The sequence below is a fragment of the Arvicola amphibius genome, chromosome 11, assembly GCF_903992535.2.
Source record: "Arvicola amphibius chromosome 11, mArvAmp1.2, whole genome shotgun sequence".
In the NCBI taxonomy this organism is placed as follows: Eukaryota; Metazoa; Chordata; class Mammalia; order Rodentia; family Cricetidae; genus Arvicola; species Arvicola amphibius.
The window spans coordinates 107648047-107675597 of NC_052057.2; the positions used below are offsets into that span (position 1 = coordinate 107648047).

At 47.5% G+C, this 27551-nt stretch overlaps 1 protein-coding gene across 6 annotated transcripts in view; it reads right to left on the bottom strand.

Moving 5' to 3' along the window:
* The window catches only part of Ptpn3 (protein tyrosine phosphatase non-receptor type 3), a 113905-nt gene that overhangs the window by 21286 nt on the left and 65068 nt on the right, over window positions 1-27551 (bottom strand). For all 6 annotated transcript variants that reach the window (XM_038347034.2, XM_038347037.2, XM_038347039.2 and 3 more), the window contains 9 exons: window positions 24154-24217; window positions 22765-22937; window positions 18916-19050; window positions 15553-15729; window positions 9924-10110; window positions 9711-9788; window positions 7886-7942; window positions 6285-6441; window positions 4590-4750 (listed from right to left, as the gene is read on the bottom strand). In XM_038347034.2, the coding sequence (XP_038202962.1) occupies window positions 4590-4750; window positions 6285-6441; window positions 7886-7942; window positions 9711-9788; window positions 9924-10110; window positions 15553-15729; window positions 18916-19050; window positions 22765-22937; window positions 24154-24217 (1189 nt within the window). The remainder of the gene's footprint in view (window positions 1-4589; window positions 4751-6284; window positions 6442-7885; window positions 7943-9710; window positions 9789-9923; window positions 10111-15552; window positions 15730-18915; window positions 19051-22764; window positions 22938-24153; window positions 24218-27551) is intronic.

A 27551-nucleotide genomic window follows, 5' to 3' on the forward strand; every position in this document is an offset into this window, starting at 1 on the left:
ATGCCACCTAGAGTGGGCTCAAAGCTCCTGGGATTCAGTGTTCCTTTCGCTTCAGGGTCCCCAGTAACTCAGACCATAGGTGTCTGATGCCCACCCAGGTATACTTAGCTTTTAGATTTTTTGTCTTTAGACAAAACCTTTTGTCTTTTATTTATAGTTATGTTCATGTGTGTCCATGTGATGATTTGCACATGTGTGTAAGTGCATGTGGAGGCTAGAAGAGGAAGAGTCAGATCTCTTGGATCGAGAGTTAGAGGAAATTATGAGCCACCCAACATGGGTGTTGGGAACTGCACTTGGGTCCTCTGGAAGAGCAGTGTCTGCCCTTAATGGTTGAGCTATCTCTCTAGCCCCAGGTTTGCATTGTCGGCTCATATCTAATTCCAGGTCTACCCCTGACAAGATGTATGCAGGATGAGTTCCTGAACACCTCTGAACTGCCTTCTCTTCACTTCTAAAAGAGTGGTCTGGAGGCTGGGGGCTCAGTGGTAGAGTATATGCCTAGGGCGGCAGACGTCCTAATTCAATTCAATCTTGAGCACCAAAAGAATACAAAGGCTGATTCTAATAATTCCTGCTACATACATCTACTTCACAGACAAAGCGAGGGCTAATGCAGTAGCACGTGGGACACTCAGGAGATGGCAAAGTGCTTCAGAACTGCTAGTTACCATGGTTGTTCTGGTAAAACGGGGACCAAATAAATGCCTTCTGTTTACTGGAAGACACAGAAAAGGATGAAGGAATTCTCTTAATGGAAAAACAAAGGATGTTTATAGCAAGCTTTACAAGAGTGAGGGTGGGGTCTGTCTGTAGACCACAAGCCTCAGGCAGGCGTTCTGTGTCACGGAGGAGGCAGCATGACTGCCTGCTGGGAACCGGGACCTTTCTCCTGCCGCTGTCCACAGAGCACAGCTGCCACCAGCTGAGCAGCCCACTTGTCAAGGTACTGGAGGATGAGAGAGGACTCAGACAGTCAAGCCTCTGGAATTTACAGCCCAGGGCTCCAAGCTCAGTGCCAAGTGATGATACCTTACGCAGGCTGGGCATGCTCCTGAAGCCTCTCTCGGTTTATAAATAATAACAGCTATTAATTTTTATAGTGTTCTTATCACGGGCCAGATAATGCATTAAGTATTTATCTCATCCACTCCTTACAATCAATTCAGGAGACACCCAATTTACACATGGGGAGACAAGGGCCATAGAGGTTAAGGGAAGAGGGTAAGGGGTAGAGCCAGAGTTTAAAGTCTGTCTGGCTCCATGTGGCTAGACAGCTTCCCAGATAGCGTTGACGTGTATGCCTCTAATAACAACTTCACAGGCCAAGGGCATCTCAGTTTCCTAAGCCTGTGTACATGGTGGTTAAAAGGATAAGCTCGAGGTATTGGTACCCTGCCTGGACTCCCGTCAGGCTCTCTGACTTCTACTAGGAGCCCTTTAACTGAGATTCTCCTCCTGGGCGCTGGGGATGAAACTGCCCTAACAGGGGCGCCACGAGAATGACAGAGTGATATGTAGAAACACAGCGTGAGCATTACAGAAGCCACTGCCCTGGACACAGCGAGGGTTCGCTAAGGTTGCCTTTCCTGGGAGTTTCCTGTGTCTCTGGCCTCCCTTGGCTGGAAGACAGCCTCCTACTCTGAGATGGCTGGGTCACATGACGTTCCCAGGAGCCTAGGGCTCCTTGAGGGGCAGTGAGGGACACCCAGGGAGCTCTGGGATCCCAGCACTTCACGGCAGATTAGACCTCTCTTAGACTTCAATACGACATTATTTAAAGAGCTTATATGAAATAAGTGCACCAGACTGAAGTATAAACCACAAATGTGCTTTTTTTTTGTTTTTTTTTAAAGAGACAGAGGGTTTCTCTGTGTAGCCCCTGGCTGTCCTGGAACTTGCTGTGCAGACCAGGCTGGCCTCAAACTCAGAGATTCACCTGCCTCTGCCTCCTAAGCATTGGGAATAAGGTGTGCATGTTCTTATTTATTTATTTATTTATTTATTTATTTATTTATTTATTTAGTATGCAACATTCTGTCTGTGTGTATGCCTGCAGGCCAGAAGAGGGCACCAGACCCCATTATAGATGGTTGTGAGCCACCATGTGGTTGCTGGGAATTGAACTCAGGACCTTTGGAAGAGCAGGCAATGCTCTTAACCTCTGAGCCATCTCTCCAGCCCCCTTTATTTTTTTTAAAGATTTATTTATTTATTATATATACAATATTCTGCCTGCATGTGTACCTGTACCCCAGAAGAGGGCACCAGATCTCATTACAGATGGTTGTGAGCCACCATGTGGTTGCTGGGAATAGAACTCAGGACCTCTGGAAGAAGAGTCAGTACTCTTTACCAATGAGCCATCTCTCGAGCCCAGCTGTGCATGTTCTTAAGGCATCCTCCAGAGGACAGGGAAAGGCAGTAGCGGACAGCGGGCCTAATACCATTTCTGCTTTCTTCTCTGGGACTAATTGATGCATCAACACTTCAAATGAGGACAGGAGAGGTGCTTGATGCAGAAGTCTGGCAACCTGAGTTCAATCTCCAAAACCCACATATTAGAAAATAAAGGAGTCAGGTAAATAAATAAATGCCTTCACAAGGCTGGCCTCTGGCCTCTCCAGGCACACGACAGTACAAGTTCACTTCCACATCATGCGCTAATAATAAATTAGTGCCCCCAACACACACTAACTCTCAGGCGACTCTGTTGAAACGCCCACACCTAGCCCTGGCTCCCCACGTGATTTCCATACAAGTGGCTACAGGCTCACCCTTTAAGAAATACTTTCGAAGGTGGCTCTGTGGTGTGGATAGTGCGCTGGACTTCTAGGAACAAGAAAGAAAATACGTGTAGAAGCTGATGAAATCATTGCAAGGAGACCCTTATGGGGGCTTTCTATATGTAAAAAACACACCAAAGTTGAAGCAAGAGCCCAGAGAAGACTTTTAGTTAGGGAAAGAGCACTGCTTCAAGTTCCCAAGGAGAGCCCACAGTGCCTCCTTGTGGATATTCTGATCAACTGGAATTACCAGTCACCAGGGAACATACACTCACAATTATAAAATCTTGAATGTAGGTTGGTTTCATGATACAGCCCCCTAAATATACCAAAATTAGACAGTAAGCTCCCTGTGGCTAGGGGCCTTCTCTCCATCCCTCATCATGCCCCCAAAGTACCTCAGACTGGGGCTGAATCAACAATCCACCCGTGCCCCTCCCAGCTCTGAGCCTGGACTTGACTCCTCACTTCAATTATTCCTGACTGCTCATACCAGTTTCTCATCTAGATACCACTGCCACAAGATGCAAGCTTTGACCTTCCTTGTCCAGAAACCAGTTCATTAAAAAATAGAGAAATCTCTATTGGTGGTGGTGGAGGGGGTGGTGCGTGGAAGCCGAGGAATGAGCCACTTCTGCTTTTTCTCCCATGGAGTGGTTTCTACTGCTGTTCAGCTCATACTGCTCTGGCATAGCTTACATTCTGGGCCCTAGGCTATCACAAGGTAAGCCTCTTGCTTAAGGCTTTCTTCTCGGCATTCCTTCCCATCTGCCAGCTGTGCCATTCCGCAGTCAGATACATTTGACAAATTGCCCACCTTCCCTTGTCTTTTTCCTTCAAGGGTTTTTCTAATAACCGATGATCTGTTCCTGAACCCCCTCAGAGCCTCTTACCTTATTCTGTGAGCCAAGACGATGTGTGGCATTGTTAACTGTGTTAACCATGTTAACTAGGTTCTTTTGTATTCTTTCTTCTTCTTTCCCTACCCTAAAGCCCTTTCTGAGCCAGGATCTTACCATGTGGTCCAGGCTAGGCTAGAACTTACAATCCTCCTGCCTCAGCCTCCAGCATACTGAAGCACCATGCATTTACCTGTTCACTGCATGAACAACTAACTGCCCTCTTCCACCTCCAAACACAGACAGCCAATTAATGTGTTCTATTTTCATTTGACTAGTGGTGGATAAAACCAACTTGAAAGCAGTTTTGCTTTTGGGGGTTGTGTGAAAGGCCTCTGCGGGTGCTTCTGCAGACAGAGGCATTATCCTGTATACTGTAGATGCGTCCTTCCTGAGAAGACAGGGCAGACTTTATGTTTCTGTGGTCTTGGTGGCCTTGGAAGGCCAGACACTGCCCTCATGGGGTGATACCAACTCTCTAAATTCCCATGTGTATTTGGGGTAGACTGCTGACTTGCCACCATTCTCTGTCCTGGGAGTTTTGAGCTCTTGCTGGCAGCTCTGCAGGCTCAGAGCCTCTCATTCTGTTTCTGACAGGCCAGCCCTGCCTACAGATCGTTGCTAGAAGACAGTGGGGGAGCTGAACACCCGGAAGAGGTTCCTGGACTTTCACCTGATGCTTCATCTTTCTGAGACCGAGAAGTGGCCCCCATCAGTCCTGGGAGAGTAGAAGCCTTACTATGGTCCTCACCAAGACTCTGTTGTCTGAGCCCTTTGAACCACAGGCCCCTTGGCCAAGGAGAGAGGACCATGTTTTAGCTTTGCCGTCTGCTGCTCAACTGCAGCCGAGGCACATGGTGAGTGCCAGTAACTGGTGGAGACTAAGGCCCCGGGATCCCCTTACCTCAAACTGGATCAGCACCGTACCACTTTCCAGACCTTTCTTCAGCAGTTCCATGGATCCCTCCAGACTGTCCCCGCCCTCAGGATATACAGGAAACATGGTTTCTGGGAAAAGCTGACTCAGCTCATCTTCTGATCTGATCTCCGCCAGTGAGCGCACAGCTGGAACAGATACAATAGACGGGACAATGGGCTAGTCACTCTGCTTACTGGCCCAGGACACCAGGTGTGGTGGCCCACTTGCCTCATTAAATCGCCCTAGCAAGATGGCTCAGTGGGTAGGGGAACTTGTCAATAAGCCTGACAATCTGAGTTTGATTCCAAGGACCCAGATGGTGGATGGAGAAAATTGACTGCTGGGTTGTTCTCTGATCTCTAAGTACATGTGTACACAGTACTCACACGCACATACATACAAAAATGATAGGATAAATGTAGTAGTAATAGTAATATTAATAATAATAATGGCTGTACAGAAGTGTGGGGAGCGGAGGAAGCTTTGAGGGAGCTGATAAAGAGCAGACGAATTCCTGAATGAATATGGATTGTGGTCACAGGCAGCCATGTCAAGGACCAATGCCTTGGACCCATGGGAAACTGGCCAAGTCTTCCTCAGGTCAGGCTCAGAACAGAACAGCTACCCCCTGGTCCAAGTATGAGTGTTTATGAATGACTGGAAAGCGTGGACAAAAATCCAGCAACTGCAGCTTCCTCCTCCCAGATGTTCACAGCCCGAGATGGCTGCCAGCAGACACGGCCTACAGAGTCTAGCTAACACCTCCCCTGTGCTGTCCACGGTAAACACACTGAGGTTCTAGGCTGTGGAAGTGGTTGGTGCCATCTACCTGAATGCACACAGCCCACATGAGCCCAGTTGTCCTGTGTCTGTGTGTCTGTCTTTCCTTTATTCTCTCACGGTCCCTAGCTGGGGGAGAGGGGGGAATCTTTGGCTTAGTATAGTAAAACAGCAACAGTAATTGTAATGAGATTCATCAGGCCTTTCCTCATAATGCCACAGCACCCCATTTCCCCAGTGCTCCAAGCATGTCATTTAATCCGCACAAGAGTCCTGAGGAAGAGTCTAGGCTACCTTTGCTGACGTAGCATCTGAGGAACGATAAGAAAGACTGGCTAACTTGGAGGTTCCTCAGTACAGGAGGCAGAGTCGGGCCCCCTGCTCTCTGATCCCACCTGCCTCCCTCCCTGTCAAAGACAAACACACAAAAATAAGATAGGACCTAATGAGAAGCCTTCAGAGCCAGGCAAGTTAAGAAGAGTGGGCTGTGAGCCAGCTGGGTCTGGGCAGTTAGAATTACAGGGTTCTAGGCCTATGTAAAGGGGTACTGGGGCTGCCTTTCTCCAGAGGCCCAGCCAGGAGCAGTCAGGGCCCCTGCAGACAGACCTTTATATTTTTTTGTTCATGGTGGTGATAAGCCAGATACCCTAGTTGTTAAAAAAACTCATTTTCAAACACTGACTCCTATTGTAGAAAACATAGCACGCAGCCCAGAATGGAGTGGCAGGCTTATATTCGGACATCCAGGAAGCAGAATTACTACAAATTGGCATTTAACCTGGGCTACAGTGTGGAAGCTGTCTCAGAGAATCAGAACACAAAGAAACTGGGTAGATAGGACGCTGCTCCTCCTCTATAGCACTGTCCCTGTGGCTCCGCCCCCAAGGGCCTGTGTGTTACCTTTCCTCCTGATCACCAGGGCCAGTTCTCTCGAGTGGGACTCCCGGCTTGCTTTGATGAACATCACCACCTGGTCATGAGTGTGCTCTGAGATGTCCCGGCCATTGATCAGTACGATCTGATCCCCTTCATTCAGCTTTGGCATGCAAGTGTCCGCCTGGTGGAGGGAAGTGAGTCTGTTACCATAGCGCTGGCCTCCAGGGGAAGCAGAAGGCCGCCTCTCCCTGATCCCAGACACCTGAGACTTCGATCAAGTTCACCTCCTCTCCCCTGGGTATCACTGTCTCCGTTTGCGTAGCTGCTGCTAGGTGGACGTAGCAGCTGGCGGAGAGGATTTTAAAGGGGCTCAGAATACAGGCTATGAGATGCTTCAGAACCGACAAGTCAAGTTTCTTGAAGCGTTTCTCCACGGGAGCCCACTTTGCTGATTAAAATGACTCAATGATGCCTCCAACCTTCTGTTTGTTGGACAGACTGTTTGAAAACGCCTAGCCAGCTATGAATGAGCATTTGTCTGTCTTATAATAGAGAATCAGCCCTATAGCAGGGGCAGAAACCACTGTGCAGAAAGATGATGAACAGAACGGTATGGGAAAGCAAGCCTTACTCCCTAGTAACCACAGATGAAAAGTAACTGGTAAACAGGAAGTTTAAAAACAAACAAATAACCAAAAAACCTGTGTGTGTGTGTGTGTGTGTGTGTATGTCCACATGTATGCAGACACGGACAATGGTATCTCCCTTGATTGTTTCCTACCCTGTTACTAAGGCAGGGTCTCTCACTCCTCTTGGAGTTTGTCAGCTCATCTAGTCCTGCTGCCCAGCTTGCTCTGGGACCCCCTGTCTGGCTCCCACACAAGAGGATTACAGTAGCCATCACACCTGCCCCCGGCTTTTACATGGGTACTGGGGGTGTAAACCTGGTCCTCACACTTGAGTGACATCCACTGAGCCAGCTTCCCAAGCCCCGGTGGTAAGCTTTATGAGGACTGAAGAGTGACCCCTCTGTCCATGTGGCCCCCTCAGAGAAGGCACAGCAAGTCGCTCATGTCGCAATGTTTCAGCAGACGCAAACCATCACACAGAAGCCAGGAAAGACAGCAGGTCCACTCACCTACGTGCTACACCTTAAATATGTACACAGAAAGGGGCACAGGATCTCCATTGGAGGCAAGCCAAAAGCAACTCTCTCCATTTCCTTCCCGTGAGTGGCACTTCCCAAAGTTAAATGCGCACACACATCACCCAAGGCTCTTGTTACAGACAGAGCCTGGGTAGGCAGGACTACAGGCCTGGGCCTGCACCTGTGCTCTGGCCAGAGGTTCTGCACCTAGAACAAGGACCCAGGTGACACGGTGCTGCAGTTTCAGGGACCATACTGCTCAGCATGGTCCCACTCTCGGCCTCCATCTGTCTGTGTCTGTATTACCAACTACACGTTGCTACTGATCACGCCAAGCAAGGAGCTGATCACCTAACCATCCAACCAATCAAATAAAAACTAAATCCCAACAAAACCCAGGAATGGGACCCAGAAATAGAAACTTGTTTGGCTTAGGGGAAAGCAAACACAGGAAGTAGCATAGACTATGTCTACTTACAGGGGACTCTGGGTTGATCCTTGAGACCACAAGAGGCATCTTTTGATCCACTCCTCCCTGTAAATGTTTTAAAGCAAACAAAACCAGAAATAAAATAAAATGCTTGGAGTAGTTTTGCCAGCAAGGCTATGTAGAGACAGCAAACGTAAGCCTGATAGTTCAGAAGGTTCGAGAGGAGGACCAATCACAGGGTTGGGGACCACTTGCAGAATTACAGAACACACCGCTGACCCCTCTTTACCCAGCAGGTTAGCCAGAACTCCACTCAGAAGCGTATCTTGACATCCCCATCACCTGAAAGGAAGATGCCCTTGGTGGACCCAACAGCATTTCCTGAAAGGGGGCTATGTTGACTTTTCCAAAAGAGGAGGAACAAGGACTGGGGAAGGGCCACGTGCACTGTGAGTGCTCCCCCCTGTATGAGTGCCCCCCGCCCCCGTGGGCAGAGCCCGAGAGAGCGGCTGGGCAGATCTGGGTGTGTATGGTAGGCCAGAGGCTAGCAACCAGCAAGGGCAGCCAGCCTCACTTCACTCTAGAACAGGGATGGGGGTGGGTGAGGGAGTAGGGAGGGGGTGGGGGGGAGGTGGAAGTTAGGGTTGCTTCCTCAACAACTACTTAAGTGTGGGGAGGAGGGCCCTCAGGCAGTCATTATCTCTACCAATCCTGAATCCCTGAAGCTGGAATCCAATGGGCGCAGCACCTGTTTCAATAATGCTATGTACACAAACAGTTGGGTGCTGGCCCAAGGTAGCAGTTTGCAGACGTAGCCTAGAGGGACCCATTAGACAAGGAGGCCTGGGAACTTGAAGCTCTGGCTTCCCTTATCATCCAGCAGGACAGTAGTGTTCTCTAAATAATCCCTCCAGGGTGGCTGGTGGGCTGAGTCTGATCAACCACCACTCACTCTACTTTTAACAACTGTCGTATGCTTTATTTATTTCTCCATTTCTTTTGAGAGAAGGTCTCCATAGTTCCGTCTGGTCATGGATTTGGTATGTAGTCTAGACCAGCTTCAAACTCAGAATCTTCCTGTGTTAGCCTCTGACATGTTTGAGTTACGGGCATTAGTCCCCACATGCTCTGCTTCAACCACTCATTCTATGATCTCAATAAGATGACAGAAATCTAGTATAATGTCACAAATGTCAGGCCACTGCAAGCATTAAACGTAAGGTAACGTACAACTGTATAAAAGGCCAATTCTTAGCCCTGAGTAGTTTTGAATGAATGCATGCACATGTGTGTCTGAGTATGCATGCACACACGTGTATAGATAGGGGTGAAGGCCAGAGGTCATCCTTGGGCTCTCGTTCCTCTAGAGCCAACTAACTTGTTTCTTGAGATGGGGTCTTTCACTTGCTCAGAACTTGCTGCTTCTGCCTCCTCAGCATCGGGATCACAGGAGTGCAACTCCCATACCCTTCTCTGTTAAGATGGTTTCTGGGGACTGCAATCAGGTCCTCCTGTTTGCACAGCAAGAACCTTACCGACTGAGCTACCTCTACAGCCCCCAAGGGAGGCTTTGCTTTATTTCGTTAATGCGGTGTGGGTATGTAGCAGATTTCTGACTGAAACTCAAAATCCACCTGAAGGCTGTTTCACTGCACATAACCTAAAGGCTACACACACTCACAGCATACCTTTTTCTTTTTCTTTTTTTTTGGTTTTTTGAGACAGGGTTTCTCTGCAGCTTTTTTAGAGCCTGTCCTGGAACTAGCTCTTGTAGACCAGGCTGGCCTCGAACTCACAGAGATCCGCCTGCCTCTGCCTCCCGAGTGCTGGGATTAAAGGCGTGCGCCACCAACGCTCGGCACTCACAGCATACCTTAAGATTAAATCCAAATCTTCCATCTTCATCGGGTGTGATGCGGATCAGGACTAGGTAGCCATCACCTTCATCAGTCTGGAAGACAGGCGAGTGTCGTTTACATCCCGTCCCTCGGCGGTGGTTTGTGACGAGATATTTTCTCTTTGTCACAGCCAATAATTTGCCTGCCCACCAGGGAGGGTCACCAGGCCACTCGGGCCAAGTGCTCACCTTGTCACAGTAGTACTGGCTGGCATCCTCGACGGAGCCCCCTTTGATCATCTTGTGATAGTCTTCTAAGAACTGCGGGTCAACTCCGTCTGGGGAACAGGAGCCTGGGGCATTTGAAGACGGAGACACCGAGCTGGATGACTGCCGGGTCAGGCGGCTTTGTGTTGGCTTGTTTTCAGACAAACTCCTTCATCGTGGGGAAGAAGATGTTTTAATAAATCGATTAGTGTTATCAGAGGAAATATCACGGGCTGGAGCGGGGGTGGTATCTTGAGATTACCGCGGGACCCTGGAACCTGAGTGTTTCTGCAAAAGTCCTCGTGGCACCCATGCTTTCTTCTAGGCTAAATACAATCACCTGACTCCTCTCCCTGCTGCTTTGAAAACTGGTGGGGAGATGCACAGAGCCACTCTAGCTACATACATTACTTTATAACATAGGAGGTGTTGCCTAGGCTGGCTTTGAACTTCTGACTCAATAGATTCTTCTGCTTAGGCTCCTAAGTAGCTGGGACTCCGGCCATGGACTTGCCAGGGAACAGAGCATCATTTAAAAAAACAATCTATAGGCAGGCAGCAAGGGAGGGTGACTATATACTGTGTAAGTTGTTGTAAGTAGCACAACGGCCTGCAAAAGCCCCCGAGCGTGGCTTCTCTACCCATTCCTCACGTTCCTGCCTCTGCTTCCACCTCTCACTAAACCTCTATTCCAGGTCTTTGCCTGTAGATCTTTCTTTAAATGATGCTTCTGTTTTCCTAGCAAGTTAAACTTGGGATGGGGGGAAGGGGTTGGTTTTCTTTTATTTATCAGTGCCGAGGACCCAGGGCCTCTCCTGCAGTAAGAAAGTACTGAGCTAAACCCCCAGCCTAAATTAGCCTATCTAAATATAAAATCTGCACCCTATTCACACACAATGATTCACAGTCTTAATTTATTTGAACAAAATATTCGGCGGCAGACCAATGTGGAAACAGAGGTGTGTCTGGCCTGGCATTTACTGGCTACCATCTCCTCAGCCTGTGAAAAAAACTATGTTCAGGGGCTGGAGAGATGGCTCAGTGGTTAAGAGCATTGCCTGCTCTTCCAAAGGTCCTGAGTTCAATTCCCGGCAACCACATGGTGGCTCACAACCATCTGTAATGAGGTCTGGTGCCCTCTTCTGGCCTGCAGACATACACACAGACAGAATATTGAATACATAATAAATAAATAAATAAATAAATAAATAAATAAATATTTTTAAAAAAAACTATGTTCAGTAAAATGGTACCGATGAATATCCTATTTACTTATACTTTAAAATTGTAGTCCATGAGTTTTGTTTCTCAGGGCTTCAAAGTTTTTCTCTTCTTATACAAAACTCTGGTCGATACAGTGAGTTCCAGGACAGCCAGGGCTATCCTGTCTCAAAAAAACAAAACAAAACAAACAAAATCTTTTGATCTATCTAAAACAGGGAGCAGGGAGCTAGAGGGATAGCTTGGCAGATAAGAATACTTGGTGTTCTTACAGAGGACCTGGGCTTGATGGCTCACAACCATCTATGACTTCAGTTTCAGGGGATTCGATGTTCTCATCTGAATTCCATGAGCACCAGGCACACACATGGTACATATACATACATGAAGGCAAAACGCGTATGCATAAAATATAACAAACCTAAAAACATTTAGTGATGTTTTAAAACAGTAAACAGTAGTCTCTGCAACCACTGACATAAGACATCCCATATCCCAACCTGTCTTCTAAGTAGGGTTAGAGAGGCTGTTCTACCAATAGGTAGTGGTTTAAAAAACAAGTGGCTAGTTTTTTGATGGATTAACTACACACTATTAGGAGGCTTGGCCTTGTTAGAATGGGTGTGATCTTATAGGAGGAACTATGTCACTGAGGAGGTGCACTTTGAGGTCTCATATATGCTCAAGCCATGCCCAGTTAGTCAGTTCACTTCCTGTTGCCTTTGGATCAAGATGTAAGGACTCTTAGCTCCAGCACCATGTCTGTCTGCACACCGCCATGCTCCCTGCCATGATGATAATGGACTGAACCTCTGAACTGTAAGCCAGCCACCCCAATTAAATCTTTTCTTTGTAAGAGTTGCTGTAGTCATGGTGCCTCTTCACAGCAATAGAAACCCCAACTAAGACAAGCACAGCTTGAGAAAAACACAAATGTCCTTCAGTATGCCCTGAGGAGCATCTCTGGGGCACCCTCTACTGCAGATGCAGCATACGTCTCTTATATACAATGATCTAATGTTTCCATTTTACCTTTTACCTCCCCCCCCCCCCCCCCGTGTTTTTAGATCGTCTCTAGATTACTTACAATACCCAATTCGGGGTAAATGTTACACAAGCACTCGCTGTCCTGACAAGGAAAAAAATGAACTCTGTGCATGTTTGGCTCAGTGATCAGGACAGGCCTCATGACATTGGACATGCAGCTGATTTAGTCTGTGGATGCAGAACACGTAGGCAGAGAGGGTCAATTGTCTAACAACTTGAGTATCTAACGCTGAAAGAGACTGTCACACTGCAGGGAACCCTGTTACGAGTAGAGTTCACAGACCACAGGGGCTCAGAAGATGGGGCCACACGATGGGAAAGGAGACTGCCGTAAGGTCCCGTCCAAATCATGCACGTTTTAAAATGAATAGGAGAGTTTTCTTATGTCTTACGGGAAAGGGCAGGCCTTCAGGGAAGAAGCAAACAGACAATAAGCTACTAGGAAAAGAAGTGAGACTCACTCTGGGCCCATACTGGTGACCCACCAAAACAACTGTGACCAAGAATCACCAACAAAGTCTTTGGGATATAAGCTCAGGCCTTGTTTTCCCCAGTGCCAGCTCCAAGGGTCGGCTTTTCCTTAGCGCACCTCCTCCCTTGTGTCTGGGTGTGAGGAGAGGGGGAAATTTGGGGGTTTGTTTTTACCACGAAGAAAACCTGCTCCTCTGCCAGAATCCGAACCTCTCCTGAAAGCAAGGAGGAGCAGAGAACAGGGCCGGGAATAACAAAAGCGCACAGCCTGCCTGGGCACAAAGCGCACTGCCAAGGCTTCAAAACTATAATCATAAACTCTGCAGCGCTGCTATAAATATGGAACAAACCAGCAAGTGACTCATCTGCCAGGGGATGATGTTCCTTCCCTGTGCCGCTGGGGGCGGGGCGGGTGGAGTGCTGGCAATGGGGCTAAGCATGCTTCTCTCTCTTTCTCTTTCTTCTCTTTTTTGAATGAGCACAGAACATTACACTTAATTCTGCTTCAAAAGAGGCCTCGCTGTCTGTAAGCTCCTGCCTCTGATTTCTTTGACAGAATGTTCTTTGAGACTCAACACAAATCTGCTGCAGAAAACATGTCAAAGGCTTCTTAAACATTTTGTAAATACATTCTTACCAGCAGAGTTTCTTTTCAATTAAGTTCAGACCAGACTGCATCTCTTGCCTGGGGAATAAAGCTTCCCCCCTCCATGCCTGCCCGTGTGTTAAGGCTTCAGAAGCCCCAAGGAGAGAGTGGTCCTCGATGCCACTGTTGGGATTGGGGTTCTGGTTTTCCAACCATCCATCCCACTTGAGAAGCCCAGCCACAAAGCAAGCGCACTGCACTGTCAAAGTACCTCTGCCATACAGCCATCTCTTTCTCCTAACCCTGGGCTGCAGAAGAACAAGAGCCACCCCCCAGAGGTCATCTTACGAGGAAGGCCTTGTGGAAACATTTCAGAGAATCAGCAGAAGTGTGAAGGAGCAGCTGGGGCAAGCAATCCCGGAAATTCAACAGAGCTCAGAGAAGCAGACTTCAAACTGACCTTGATTCTCCAGAGTTTACATGTAAGCAGTCTGGTATGGGTGGTGGCTGGCAGACCGGACCACTGAAGACTAGATAAGCTGACATCCCCTGTGGGCTGTGTGGGCCATGCCTTTCCCAACCCTGCCAGCTCTCCAAAGCCACAGAGCACCACAGTGTGACAACGAAGGCAGATGACATGGTACTGACCCAGCAGCACCTGAAACTGAAGCCTTATTAAGTTCCATTTTGTGGTCCCCTCTCCACAACCAGCAAGTATGATGAAGAACTCGGGAGAAATGGAGCTCTTTAAGATGTCCACGTGTCACGGGACAAGAGACAACTATCTCAAACCTGGTCCTGACCTCAGCCATCAGAGGCACAGGAACACAAGGGTTCTCATCCCCCACATCCCCTACAGCTGTGCAGCTGGGTGAGGGGTGGCAAGTACTTCACTGGTAAGTGAGGTGATAACCCTCAACTTGACTTCTGGGGGTTGGTCTACTTGCAGTGAATGGCAGAGCCAACCACTGGCAAGCTGGGATCATAGAAATGGGCAGTAACTGCTGACAGACGGAGGGGCCGTTCACATGTGTCTGGACAGTGCTGAAAACGCACGTGCGCGTCCTAATTGCCGAACACACATTTTAGTTGGCGTAAATCTGAGCAGCTGCCCGTGGTGGGCGGCTGCTATACTGGCCACCAAAACTGTAGATTCTCAACATGGCGAGTACATGTGAGAGCTTCCCTAAGCCCTTGGATGGGGTTCCCTATGCCTTCTCTCCGCCTGTGTCAAAGCAACAGAGTCTGGAGGCCAAGGAGGACTCAGGCTGGCTCTAAGAGACACCTTCGACACTCCTGTTTTGCATTCCCAGAGCCGCTCATAGTCTGCAAAGCCACAGGTTCATGTAACAAAGCTGCCACCCGCCTTCTACAGCTTACACGACAGTGCAGCCGACCGCAAACTGCAGTGAGGGACAGTGATCGCTTCAACAGAAGAACCCAGAGGTTCAGATCACGAGGAAATCACGACCAGAGGCGGTAAAAGCGCAGATGGTCGGAAGACCATGTTGGCTGCGGGCAGTGACAGAGAAACAAGCCCTCCCCTCACCCCCTCACTCCTGTGCCCCAGCATGGAAGTGGGGAGATCTGCAGTTCCCCTGTGACTGCCTAATGCATACGCAGGATGGATTTAGCTTTAGCAGCTTCAGCGGTAAACATTTACAGATTGACTAAAGCTTCTCTTCCTAATCCTTCTCCAGTAGGGGAGACATTACCTTTCTTAATGGTTCGAATACCCAATGGCTAAGACTGGCTTCTTAACACCTTATCCTTGTCTATCATAATTTAAAGATATCATTTATGGTCTGTGTCTTATCGGCTTCGGAATATGAGATAGCTTGTCCCAAATACGCAGATACGACAGGATTGCATACTAAAGGTGAGGAATTCAAAGAAGAGACTGTGCCAGACACCTGGGTGGGGGAGGGGAGCAAATGGGATTGGGTCTAACTGTTAACAGAGCAGCTCTGAGTTCTCTGACAATCAAGGTAAAAAGGGAGCTGTTACTGAATAACTAAATGACTCAAACCTGCCTTTCGGAACAGACATACTTTTTCCTGGCCTTAATCAATGAGGGAAACTACGTCACTTTCGAAAGGGGTGGTGGATGTAAAGTGGAGATGGTGCCCCGCGACCGTTCAGACAGGCGTTTGGATTTACGTTCCCATCTCTTTGGGAGCCGGCTGCACGCACCAGCACCTGCCTCTATTCAACAGGCACTCAGGCCTGCACAAACTCCTCACAGGCCCAAAGCAGACCCGAAGAGAGCAAAGATGTGTTCCTTACTCTCGGTGTGGGCTGTGGTTCTGGGATACTTCGGAATCACTGTCTTTGGGGGACAAGGATCCCTTGTAGGTATAGAACACATCTTCGGTTTCCGTGATGTAGGTCATCTCATTGGCGAGGTTGTCCGCGGAAGAATGGCGAGGCTTTCGGATTTCGTGCCGGAGCCGAGGACTTCGCCTGCAAAGGGGAGAAGCGCAGTGCCCAGTGCTGAGAGCGGTTCCCACACAGAGGCTTGACCCAAGGGCAGCTGTGTGACCCTGTGACCTGGTCTTTCCGCGGATGCCCAGATGGGTGCTTAGAAAGCCAGACCCCGAGCTGGGTGTGGTGGTACACACCCAGAACTCCAGCACTAGGGAGGATTGAGTGTTAAGGGGCAGTCAGGGGAATTAATGAGACCTTGTCTCAAAAATAACCAAAACAAATGTCAGAGCCAGTGAAGTCATTCTTACTCCAGAAGAATCCATCCAGGGCAACACAGGTCTCTGACACGTTCGGGTAAGTGTTATGGCCGGCTCAGCTTAGAAATAGGCAGAAATAAGCCTTCTGGTCAGTGAGTATTGATTAAGGATGAGCTATGAAAGTTCAAGCCATCTTGAACTTTTCTCACCAATCCAACAATGCACACTGACAGGTTTGGAAAGCAAAGTGTGTTTGTGATGCTATGAATACCACTGGTTAATAAAGAATTGCTTTGAGTGGACCTATAGCAGGGCAGAACAGAACTGGGGGGGGGGGGGAACTAAACTGAATACTGGAAGAAAGGGCACAGTCAGAGAGAAGCCATGCAGCCCCACGGAGACAGACGCTGGGACTTTCTTTACCCAGTAAGCCACAGCCATGTGGCGATACGCAGATTACTAGAAATGGGTTAAATTAAGATATAAGTGTTAGCCAATAAGAAGCTAGAGCTAATGGGCCAAGCAATGTTTTAAATAACATAGTTTCTGTGTGATTATTTCGGGTCTGAGCTGCCGGGCAGCCGGGAAACAAACAAGTGACCTCTTGCAACATGTTTGTTATTCCTCAATTAATTTCCCTTGGTCCAAGACGTAAAACTGACTTTAGAACTTGTGTGCATGAGTGGTGTATGCGTGTTTGTGTGTGCTCATGCATGTGCATGTATAGGTCAGAGGTTGTTATCGAGTGACTTCTTCTGTCACTTTCTACCTTATTTTTTGAAACAGGGTCTCTCATTGAACTTGGCGCTCATCAGCCCAGCTAGGCAGGCTGGCCAGCCCCTGGGTTTCTCCCATCTCTGCCTCCCAGAGGTTACAAGCATCTATGTCCATGCCTTGCCTTTTGATGAGAGTGCTAACACCTGAACTCAGTTCTCCTGCTGGCACTTCACACCGCCATCTCTACAGACCAGAGACACCTGGTTTTTCTTTAATGTTCTCTGTATTCAACGCCTGTAATGTGATGGCATCAGAACGCTACCCTGTTCTCCATTATCAGCTGTAGTCAGGTGACCTTTGATAAGTCCCATCTCCTCTGGGTCTCAGCTGTACTCACTCCTTAGAGTGAGCCAGAAGAGACAGCGTTCATGGAACATTTGGGACTGCGCCTGGGTGCCAGGCCCTGTATCTCCTGTGCGTTTCCAGCTTCCCTTTGTCAGCTATTTCTCTCTGGGATTCTCAGAGACTTGCAATCCCCCTGCTCCTGCACAATCAATAATGTGTGTCCATTGTGGAAGCAAGATGGCTCTTGTGACTCCTGGGAGAAGGATCTTTAATTAGCAGCAAGAGATCCAAGCCAGGGATGTAGTAACATCCAACCTTGCTATTCTCGATCTCACCTGGGGCTCTCTCTGGCTCCTTGACAAATTTCCACATAAATTAAGCTGGTGCTTTAGAGCACACATGTCATCATCGCCATCACCACTGCCCAGAACACATGGCTCCTGGTAGAGGGTCCTTTCCTGGCAGGACTCATATTCCTTCAGTGCATAGATCCTAGCTAGGAAACGTTCAGGTTCCACCCGTCTTGCAAGCCACACTGCTAATCCTATGGAGCCAGGGTACAGTCATTCCTTGCTTCAACTCTCCTGTTGATAGTGCTTGGTCTTTTAGGAGACATTCTCAAGAATGGCTGATATCTTTGTGGACCACTAAAATAACTAAAAGATGATTCCACGTGACCCTTTTCTGAAATAACAAAATACTCATGCATTATTCCATTTGTAGGAAACTTAGACCCCTGAGGGTTCCTTTTCTCTTTTCATTCTTTATCCTTTTAAGTTCTTTACCATGAACTTCTTAGAGCTTAAAGCATTTAAGATGCTACCACAGGCTATGATTCTAAGGTGGACATTACAACAGGCCTCAAGTTCCAAATGTTATTTTTTTGTTTACTTTGCAGGGTTGTAGAATGAAACCAGAGCTTGCACATGCTATGTAAGTATACTTCACCACTGAGCCATGCCCTCAGGCCCCGCCCCAATTTATTATTATTACTATTATTATTATTATTGATATTTATTACTGTTGTTCAAGGCAGGGTTTCTCCATGTAGCCCCGTTTGTCCTGGAACTCACTCTGTAGACCAGCTGGTCTCGAACTCAGAGATCTGCCTGCCTCTGCCTCTGGAGTGCTGGGATTAAAGGTGTGTACCACTACCATCCAGCGATTTATGATTTTTTTTTTTAACAGAAGCACTTCGGGAGTGTAGGAGGGATAGTGTCTGATATTCTAGCACATCAGGGTAACTGTGGTGCTCAATAATCAAGTGAGTATTTCAGAACAGCCAGCAGAAAGGATGTATGTATGTAAAATTGGGCCCATTTATTATTTGTCTGTCTGTCTGTCTGTCTATCCATCCATCTATCCATCTATTGAGATCGATCTATCTATCTATCTATCTATCTATCTATCTATCTATCTATCTATCTATCTGAGATTCGGTTCGTAGCCCAAGCTGGCCTTGAACTCTTGATGCTCTTGCCTCAGGCTCCTGAACGTTAAGCTTACAAGTATTTATTACCACATCCAGCTACTAGAAGGGATTTTAATAGATTTTAAAAAAATCTTTAAGAAACTTTTAAGTTAAAAAAAAACTTAAAAAATGCTATTTGTCTGGTAGATATGACAGTAAAGTTGACTTGAATACTACACATGTATTGGAATATCACAATGATTCCCCAAAATAGGTAAATTTATTATTATTATTGTAAGGCCACCTTAGCATTATTTAGTATGGAAAGGGTCTGTCTGTCTTGGCATCAGGAGACTGGCTCCTTCTGCAACATGGGAACGCACATGGGAAGTCTGACTGCAAGCGATCCCTGTTGAAGGGTTTAAAGCCGACATTGTATCTTTAAAGAGAGAGGGTATCTGCAACCAGCACACAGCATAAGCAAGAACATACCAGTTGGGAGTGATGGGTGGGGACCGAGAAGGCAGGCTCTTGGTTTCTAGCCGTTCCACTGATAAGGACCTCCTCATGGTTGGGTTCCACACCATCCCTCCGATCACCTTTTTGCAGTATTGGTTATTTATAGACCTGAAAAACCAGATGCAGCGTTACTTTGCATACTGACACGTCCAACAAGAAAGCAAGTGCAGCATCCATGAAATACAGTCTGCCAAGGCACCTTCTCTGAAGGCACTGACTTAGCACCCAGTGACACCAGCCCTGGTCACACCAGCTAGGTTACGAGGAGTGGAGGCAGTCGGTTTCCAGAGTGCCCTTTTAAAAATGTTTAAAGGTTATTTTATGTGGGTGTGTGCACACCCATGGGTGGGTGTGCTGTGGCGTACTTGTGGGTGTCAGCAAACAACCTGCAGGAGCAGTTTTCTCTTTCCACCATGTGGGTCTGGGGATCGAACTCAGGTTATCAGGCAGTAAGTGCCTTTACCTATTGAACCATTCCCAGACTTCCAAAGATTTCCTTTCTTGTTCTGGTTTTTCTTTAGGTTATATCTGGTCTTTTGGTGACAATGCTTCTGCATCTCTGCTACTTTAAATAGTTAAGCTGCTTCTAGACTATAGCCAAAGCTACCAGGTTAGAAGGAGTGCCAGAATAGCAGAGTAGCACAGGCCAGAGCAGCTCTAATAACTTCAATGGCTCTACCTCACTCGCCTCCCACTGGCGTGAACAAAAGCATCATCATCCCTCTAGATGCTCCCGGGCCCCCTGGCCAGCAGATGCAGGGACCATCAATCACTGGGAAATCTTTGACAGAGAAGCCGAGGACGTACTTAGAACGGTTTCAGGTCATATTCTTTGAATGTGTTATCTGAAGGATATTTCTGAATTTTATTTATAGTTAGAAAACTGAATTCCTGGGGAATAGATTGCCTTAGGAAATCGTTTGAAGTCTGGTTCTGGCATTTCCAATTTTTACCCCATGTTCTAATGTCTTAAATATTCCATATATTTCCTTATGGCCTAAAACCAAATGACTGACAAAAGCAAAAAAAAACAAAGAAATACAGAAAAATCCAGGTACCAGTTTATGATAACGAATGCCACTGTCACGCTCATCGAAGTGCTAACTGTAGCATCACTAGGAGACCTTTTCCCCAGAGGTCAGGTCTATCAGAAGTCACGTGACCACTGATTAAGGATGTAAGATTAAAATAAGGGAAGCAGGCAGCGTGACTCTAGGGCTTAATATGGCAGATCCCTGAAGCAGGTGTCACGACTTATTAATAGAAACTTGAAACCGCTCCACGGTCTCTGGAAAATAACGATCAACTCTCCTTTCACGGAACCTGTCAGAGGGTCCAACACACAGCTACACAGATGTACTCTAGAGCTAGGTGGGACCGTGGTTTCCTCATCTGTGAAATGAAAGGAAGTGACGAGGGCTGGCCAGACAATTCCACGGGTCACGGTGCTTGCCACCAAGCCTGATGATTCAGATGCCACCCCTGAGACCCACAGGGTAGAAGAACTGGTTCCTAGAAGCTGTCCTTGGACCTCCACACATGTACTGTGGTGTGCATATGTTTCCCCCGACTCCACCCCTACACATAAATAAGTAAATGTAAAAAAAAATTAAGAGTCAAAATTAAGAGTATACTGAAAGATGATACCAGTAAGGAACTTATACCCCAAACTGTCTTCCATGCTTCCAGTGACCCTCTTTAGAGGATTCAAACCAGCTGCAAGCAGCCGGCTGTCACAAAAATCCCTGCCCATGTCTAACGGAGGTCTAACGGAGCAGAAGAGTCATTGGTAAGCCCTTCCAGAATTCCTAACTCACAAATCTTGAGATAATAGACTATATATATATGGTTGCTGTCAGCACCAAAACATGGGTTTCCATGTCACAGAAGATGACCAGAACCCAGCACCCCGTGCAGGCTGAAGAGAGAGAAGTCTGCAGATAAACGGAGGCAGCAAAAGTACCCTTTGGTCCCTCCTATGCCACCTCCAACCTGCCTGGAGAATGAGGTCTAGCCAATTTGGGTTTTGTTTGCTTGCTTGCTCGGTTAGAAAACTGCTTCCTTTTAATGGCCACATAAGCAGTAATATTATAACATGGGGGGGGGGGGTTAACACAAGCAACGCACCGACAACAAGGAGCCCCCGCAAACTCCAAGTCATCTCACTGCAATTCTGCAACGGGACTGTAGCGGGATCACTACTTACACGGTCACTCTGCAGCAAGGAAGCTGTGCCAGGAGAGTTAACCAGTGCACTTAAGCCTTAGCCCCAATATAGTTTGATGCTTAAATGGTCAAAAACCAATTTTTTGTTTCTTCAACCTGAACTTCTTGACTGTGCAAATCTGTCTGTCAGTCTGACCTGCTGCAGCACCTGAATCTGATTCCACCACTCTGAGCAGGGGGCCACTAATCTGCTATCGCTGCTTCAGCTGCACAGCCTAGGTTCCTGAGGCTCACGGTGAGGGATGCCAGGCCTGGGGTGTTCAGCTTTACTTCTACCAGGGAAGTCCCCAGGATGGCATGACCCAGGGAGTGCCTAACAAAGAGGCACAGCCCCACCAGCTGTAGCTCTCTGGGCTGTCAATGTTGGCGTGGAGAAACAGTAGCAGGTGAGCCCTTGTAGACCGTGGGGGCTATTGCTGGTGGCTGAGCTCACTGCACTTGGGTTCTTCTCTCATCCAATGCCTCTGGCTGCCTAGAGGACCACCATGCAGGAAGAGGATTCGGTTTCCATGTAGCATCCTGGGTATGAGGCAGCTTTACAGGTACCTCAATGGCATTATTCTTATGGGCTACTCACTAGCAGAATATTGAATGCATATAAATACTAAACAGAACTATAAAGACTAAACACTTTAAAAATATGTTTGCTCTTGGTTCATAAGAAATAATACCACCCCTACCAGAGGCCATTTACCACTGGCTAAATCATTATGTTACCTAATATGTAATAGGAAAGCCACTAGAACATTCTTCTCTAATTTCACATCAAATAATAGCTCATACTTGAGCCTTATTTAGAAAAAGCCACATTCACGACAATCAATCACAATTCTGAAAAACTAGTAAATAACTTAGAAACTCTAACAACATGACAAACAATTTCTGTCGCCTCCTATACAAAGCTGTCTTAGAATAAACAGAAAAACATAAGCCCCAGTCACTTTACGTAAAGACCCAATGTATATTATTTTGAAAATTATAATGTACATGACATATATATGTAAATTTATTTTACTGTTCTTATCATTAAATATTTTGAATATCATTCCTGTAGGTAGCATTTAACTCAGGTTCAGTGCATGAATTAAATGTAATTAAGTATGTTCCTTTTATAAATACTAGGCAATTGTCAATGACAATTATTATTTTGTAGCTATTATTGGCAATATAGTCCACAGTCACCAGACTCTGGAAACCTTTATTCGTTTTTATGGGGTGCCTATGAACAAATGTTGTGTGGGAGGGGTTGGCTTAGAGGCCTCAGGCTGTGAAAAGCCCAATATGCTGGCACCAGGATGATACTCGTGTCCTTTAATTGGGAAGTGGCGAGGGCAATTGCAATTCTAGCTGTCTGAGAACTCAGACGACAGCAGGGTTGAGGGGGCAAAAACTAACGCGGGGGAATTGGAGATGCGCCCAAGCATAAAAGGGCACAGCTTCCCCTGGAGACGCTCAGCCGTCCGTCACTCACGTCGTCTAAAGTCTGGGGTCCAGCCTCAGAGCTGCCTCTCTGCCCAAGATGTCCACACCCCAGGGGCAAGCAGCACACATTAACATCTCAGGTTAGCATGGATGGTTCTCCTCACATATACTCACTTTTTGGGGTTCCTGGAGCCTAGAGTCCAGTACTGGGACAGAACACTCTTTTCCTGAGGTAGTAACTTCTTTGCCTGAAAGAATGAATGGTGCTCCACGCAGGATTTCCACAAGTTTTTGCAAGATCGGTAATTTAGCATGTTGAAGGCCACGATATGTTCCCTGGATTCAGCCTGTGAGGAAGGGCAGCGGAGATTTCATTGTTAAGGTACAGGAGGATTAAAATGTGCCAAGCTTGCAACCGGCACGGCTGAAGATGTGACAGAGAGAGGGAGCAGGCTTCAGACACCTCCGACACCCCAGTGTCCCGTGAATATTTTGGAGGAGGACTGTCTCTACGGGTGTGATAATAAAAGTGACCCGAATCCATGCCTCCTCACCATGTGCGGTCCTTCACAGACACCCTTGTTTCAAACTTGCTTCTTAGTTCAAGAGGAAGCTTACTTGGCCCTACCATCTGATAAACTTGGGAACTCCGCCTCCAAGCATCTCTTTCCTGAAGAAATACTCTTCCACCAAGCAGGTAGTAGAGACATGAGAAGCCTGGGGATTCTCTTTTCCAGTGCTCATAGATAATAAGCAATCCCATCCCTGGCTTTGCCTTCAGTCTACCTGCATTTGGGTTTTCTGATTCCACATGCATTTTGGTGCTTCACTGACTCTCCTTGCTCTAGGGGTGGGAGTCAGGGGGAGTCAGGCAACCGAGGTATTTGGTGCTCTGAGCTCTAGGGATCCCCTTTCTAAGGCCCCATTCACTGCGTGGGGTCAGTCTAAGGGCATATCATCTCTAAAACATTGGGAAATGGACGCAGTGACAGCCAGCGACAACTATGCAGCATAACAAGACAGGGTGTGGTGTGGAAAGGGCAGGCGCCTCAGTTCAAATTCCAGCTCCTTCACTCCAAGGCTGTGGGAGCTCTGGCTTTCTTACAGAGTGTACTTCTGCTGTGGCTAAGCAAACAAACAGGGTTGTCTAGGATCCTGCCGACTCCTCTTGTGAGACCCAGGCACAAGCTATCGTCCATGGAACACTTAAGAAAGGAACTGGCTATGTGGATGCTTCCTGCTATGTGGCCCTGGGCTCTGCTAGGCGCTCAGGCTGGGCCCTTTTGTCTGTCTAATCCAAACAGCTCCCTGAGAAGTGGACACTACGTGAACATCTAGAAGTAAGGTAATATGGGCTAGAGGCGGTGCCAGGGGAAGAGCCAGGATCTAGACCTAGAGTCTCTGACTCTAAAGCCAGTTCATTCTCCAACCAGAGGCGGACTGACTCACGGAGAGGACCACAGGGCTACAGCCTTTCCTTCCTAAGATACAGAAAGCCATCCCTGAGGGACCGGAGGAAGGCTTGATGAGGCAGAAAACACAGCAAGCGTGGGCAGAACTCACCTGTTTTTGCCGCTGGTGTATGAAGAACTTTTTTCTTTTGAAAGAAATTTTGAGTATGTTCACCCTGTAAAAGGCAAAGCAAAACAAAAGCACACATAACACAAAAAATAAAACAAAATGCAAATCAAACAAAGACATCGGGGCTCAGCTGGGCTATAGCTGACCCCTCTTCTGCGTGGGTCCTCTATTTCATGATCCAATGACCGTGGGCTGCTGGGAGTGTGCCTAAGCTGAACCCACGGAGCGGAGCGGACAGAGCTGGATCTCCATGGGGCCTCTGGATTGCGAGGCAGCTTTTAAATAACCAAGAGCGTGGGCCATGCGCACTCTTTGCTGTAAGTCTCTTTGTGGCACTGCAGCCCTGCAGGAGCTGGTGCCTACGTGGGGAAAGACACCTGAGGGCAGTGTGGAGCAGAGGGAGGACAGACCTGGGTTGTACCCCAGCTCTGTTACTTAACAGCCACGTGTGAAAGAACTTTGTTACCATGTGCATGATACAAAATGAAAGCTACCAAGCAGCAAGTATTTTCACATCGCAGGGCACCGCCACGGGCTTTATAAACACTGCCTCTGTTGGGTCTTGCAACAGCCCCGAACAGTATTTATCCAGAAGAGGAAGCTGAGGTGCAGAGATGTCACTGCCTGGAGCCAGGCTCTGAGCTTGGGGATCAGACTCCAGAGCCTATGATTTTGGACCCTAGGGTATCTGCTGAGTGGTAACCATAACAGCCTTTCTCACCATGGTCCTATAATAATTTAGATATAGTAAGCATGCCATGTTCTTAGATGATTCTTAATATACCACAGGCTCTCAGTGTTGGTACTTTTCATTAAAACTGGTGAATGAGATCAGGGTGTGTGTGTGTGTGTGTGTGTGTGTGTGTGTGTGTGTGTGTGTGTGTATGTGTATGTGGGTGCATATGTGGAGGGCAGAAGTCTACCTAGAGTGTTCTTCCTCACGTACTGTCTACCTTATTCTTTGAGAGAGGATCTCTCATTTGGCCTGGAGCTCACCAACTACATGAGGCTAGGCTGGTTTACACGACCTCAGAGATTACCCTCTCTGACCCCTTAGTGTTGGAATTACAAATATGCACCAACATGCTCAGTACATTAAAGAGATTAAATAGTACCCTTAAATAGATTGTATTTACTACAAGCCACTATAAACCACACTGTGTTTGGGGGAAGTGAGGAACTCTTATTCTCTAGGATCATATCAAGACCTTGATAAGAACATTCTAGAACAGAGAGCTTGAGTAAGTAAAGCGAGTTTACTCATGTGACATTTCCCCAGTGGATCAGGAACATACACACAGCACACGTGCATTATATATTAAAAATGAACACCGAGTTTAAGTAACCTGCTGGCGGATACTCCTATTTGGTAAATGAATTTTCAGAGTGACTGCAGGCTAGTCATGTAAGGACCAGAAGGCTCTTAGATCCAGTTCTTCTGAGGCACCTATCACGGTGCATGTTACACCCTGAGGCGGGCAGGTCTCCTCCATACAGTTTGTGTTAAAGGGCACACACACAGGAATTGCTATTTCACAGGGGTCTGGAGAACAAACTCATTCATTTTCGAGGAGTTCCTAGCCTTGTCTTGCTGGGCACAGACTGTTTGTGTGCCAATGGCTTCAGATCGGGGTTCCCTGCTAGGCCTCCTGGTTCAGAGTGTTCTGCTTCAATGCTTACAACTCCCTCAATGGCCGTTCTCTACTGGAGCGAATCTGAAGAATGCAGATGTGATTTCCAGGCTGAAGGCCCTAGAGTGGGCTCCCTACTGCCCTCGGGCACAGGGAAAGAGGCAATGTACTGAGTGTCTGGATGGACTAGGTCTTGTGCCAGGTCCCAGGACAGAAAGAACAAGACAGTGGGTACTGCAGCCTTAACATTTCATCTAACGAAGGAGACAGGTACCAAACGATGGGCACAGCCATCTCCCTTTGATGGCTGCAGCAAGAGAAGGTAGTTCTCATTAGTCCACTGAGGACGGGCTGGAGAGATGGCTCAGCGGTTAAGAGCATTGCTTGCTCTCTTCCAAAGGTCCTGAGTTCAATTCCCAGCAACCGCATGGTGGCTCACAACCCTCTGTAATGAGGTCTGGTGCCCTCTTCTGGCCTTCAGGCATACACAGAAACAGAATATTGTATATAGAACACTGAGGACTAAGTCTCCACTCCAGTGTCCTGTGAGGCTCTTGGTGTCCAGGTCACTCTCCAGCACCTGGCTATGGCACACCATGCTCTAGCCTAATCCACCATCTACCTCACACTGGCCACTCTGTTCTCCCTTGTTTCCGGAGATATGCTCACTCTGTACCTTCTTTCTAGAACGGATCCCTGCAATCAAAGCCTATCCTCTTTGGAGTCACTCCTGAAGGCTCTGGGCTCTTCTGTGCTGTGAGCCGACTCTGCTCCCCTTGTTGCTTCTATCCATTATTTTGTCACAGGTTAAGCAACTGAAACAGCACTGGCCTCAGAGACAGGCTTTGACAGGAGCCGGTTTGAAGCTGAAGAGTCACCAAGAATTTCCGAGAGAGCATCTGAAGGACGGGAGGGGTGCCAAGAGTCCCTGTCCGTCCTGCCCCAAAGGCTTCTGTTTACAGGCTTGCCTTCGGAAGCTCTCCGCTTCCTTATGGGATCCAAATCTACCTTTAAACGTGATGTCCAGTCCCAGCGTAAGGAACTTTCGTAGATCCAGCCACAGATGAGGCTAGGCTCCAGTAGCTTCTGGCCTATGGCACTGGGGGACTGGAGGCACTTAAAGAGAGAATCAGGACCGTGCTTCCCTGCCTGGTCCTTTGTTCTGAGAAGGCCAGAGAACTCAGCAGGCCACACCCCAGCTAGCCCAGCCTGTTGATGTGAGGGGCTTGAGAGATCTTATCACCTGTCACACTGACTCCACAGCAAAACCAAACAAGATGGTGGCGTGGTTTTGTTGAAAATTAAATGCATTTAAAAGAAATCGTAAAACCAGTGTCTTTAAGTGTGTCGCCTGCACTTCCCCACAAATACAACATTTAGTGGTAGAATAAGACACGTCCTGGGGTGACAAACTGGACGGGAATCTCAACTGCACCGCTATTAGCAGTGCAAGTCTGACAATTCTTACAGACTTCCTGGTCCTTCCTACAGCTTTCTCTGCTAAGAAACCAGGACTAATGGCTTACTCAATGTGTAAGTGGGATAAATAAAATACATAGTAACAAGACTTAGATACAGACAACATTCAATAATGACAGCTGCGATCACAGTTAATACCCCTATAATTTTATTTATAGGTTCCCCCACTGTCATAAATAATGCTGTGATGAACACCATTGACTTTGTTTGTGAAGTTCTAGGCAGTCAAACCGAGGAACAGGTGTAAACCTAAACGTATCTGGTGGGCCA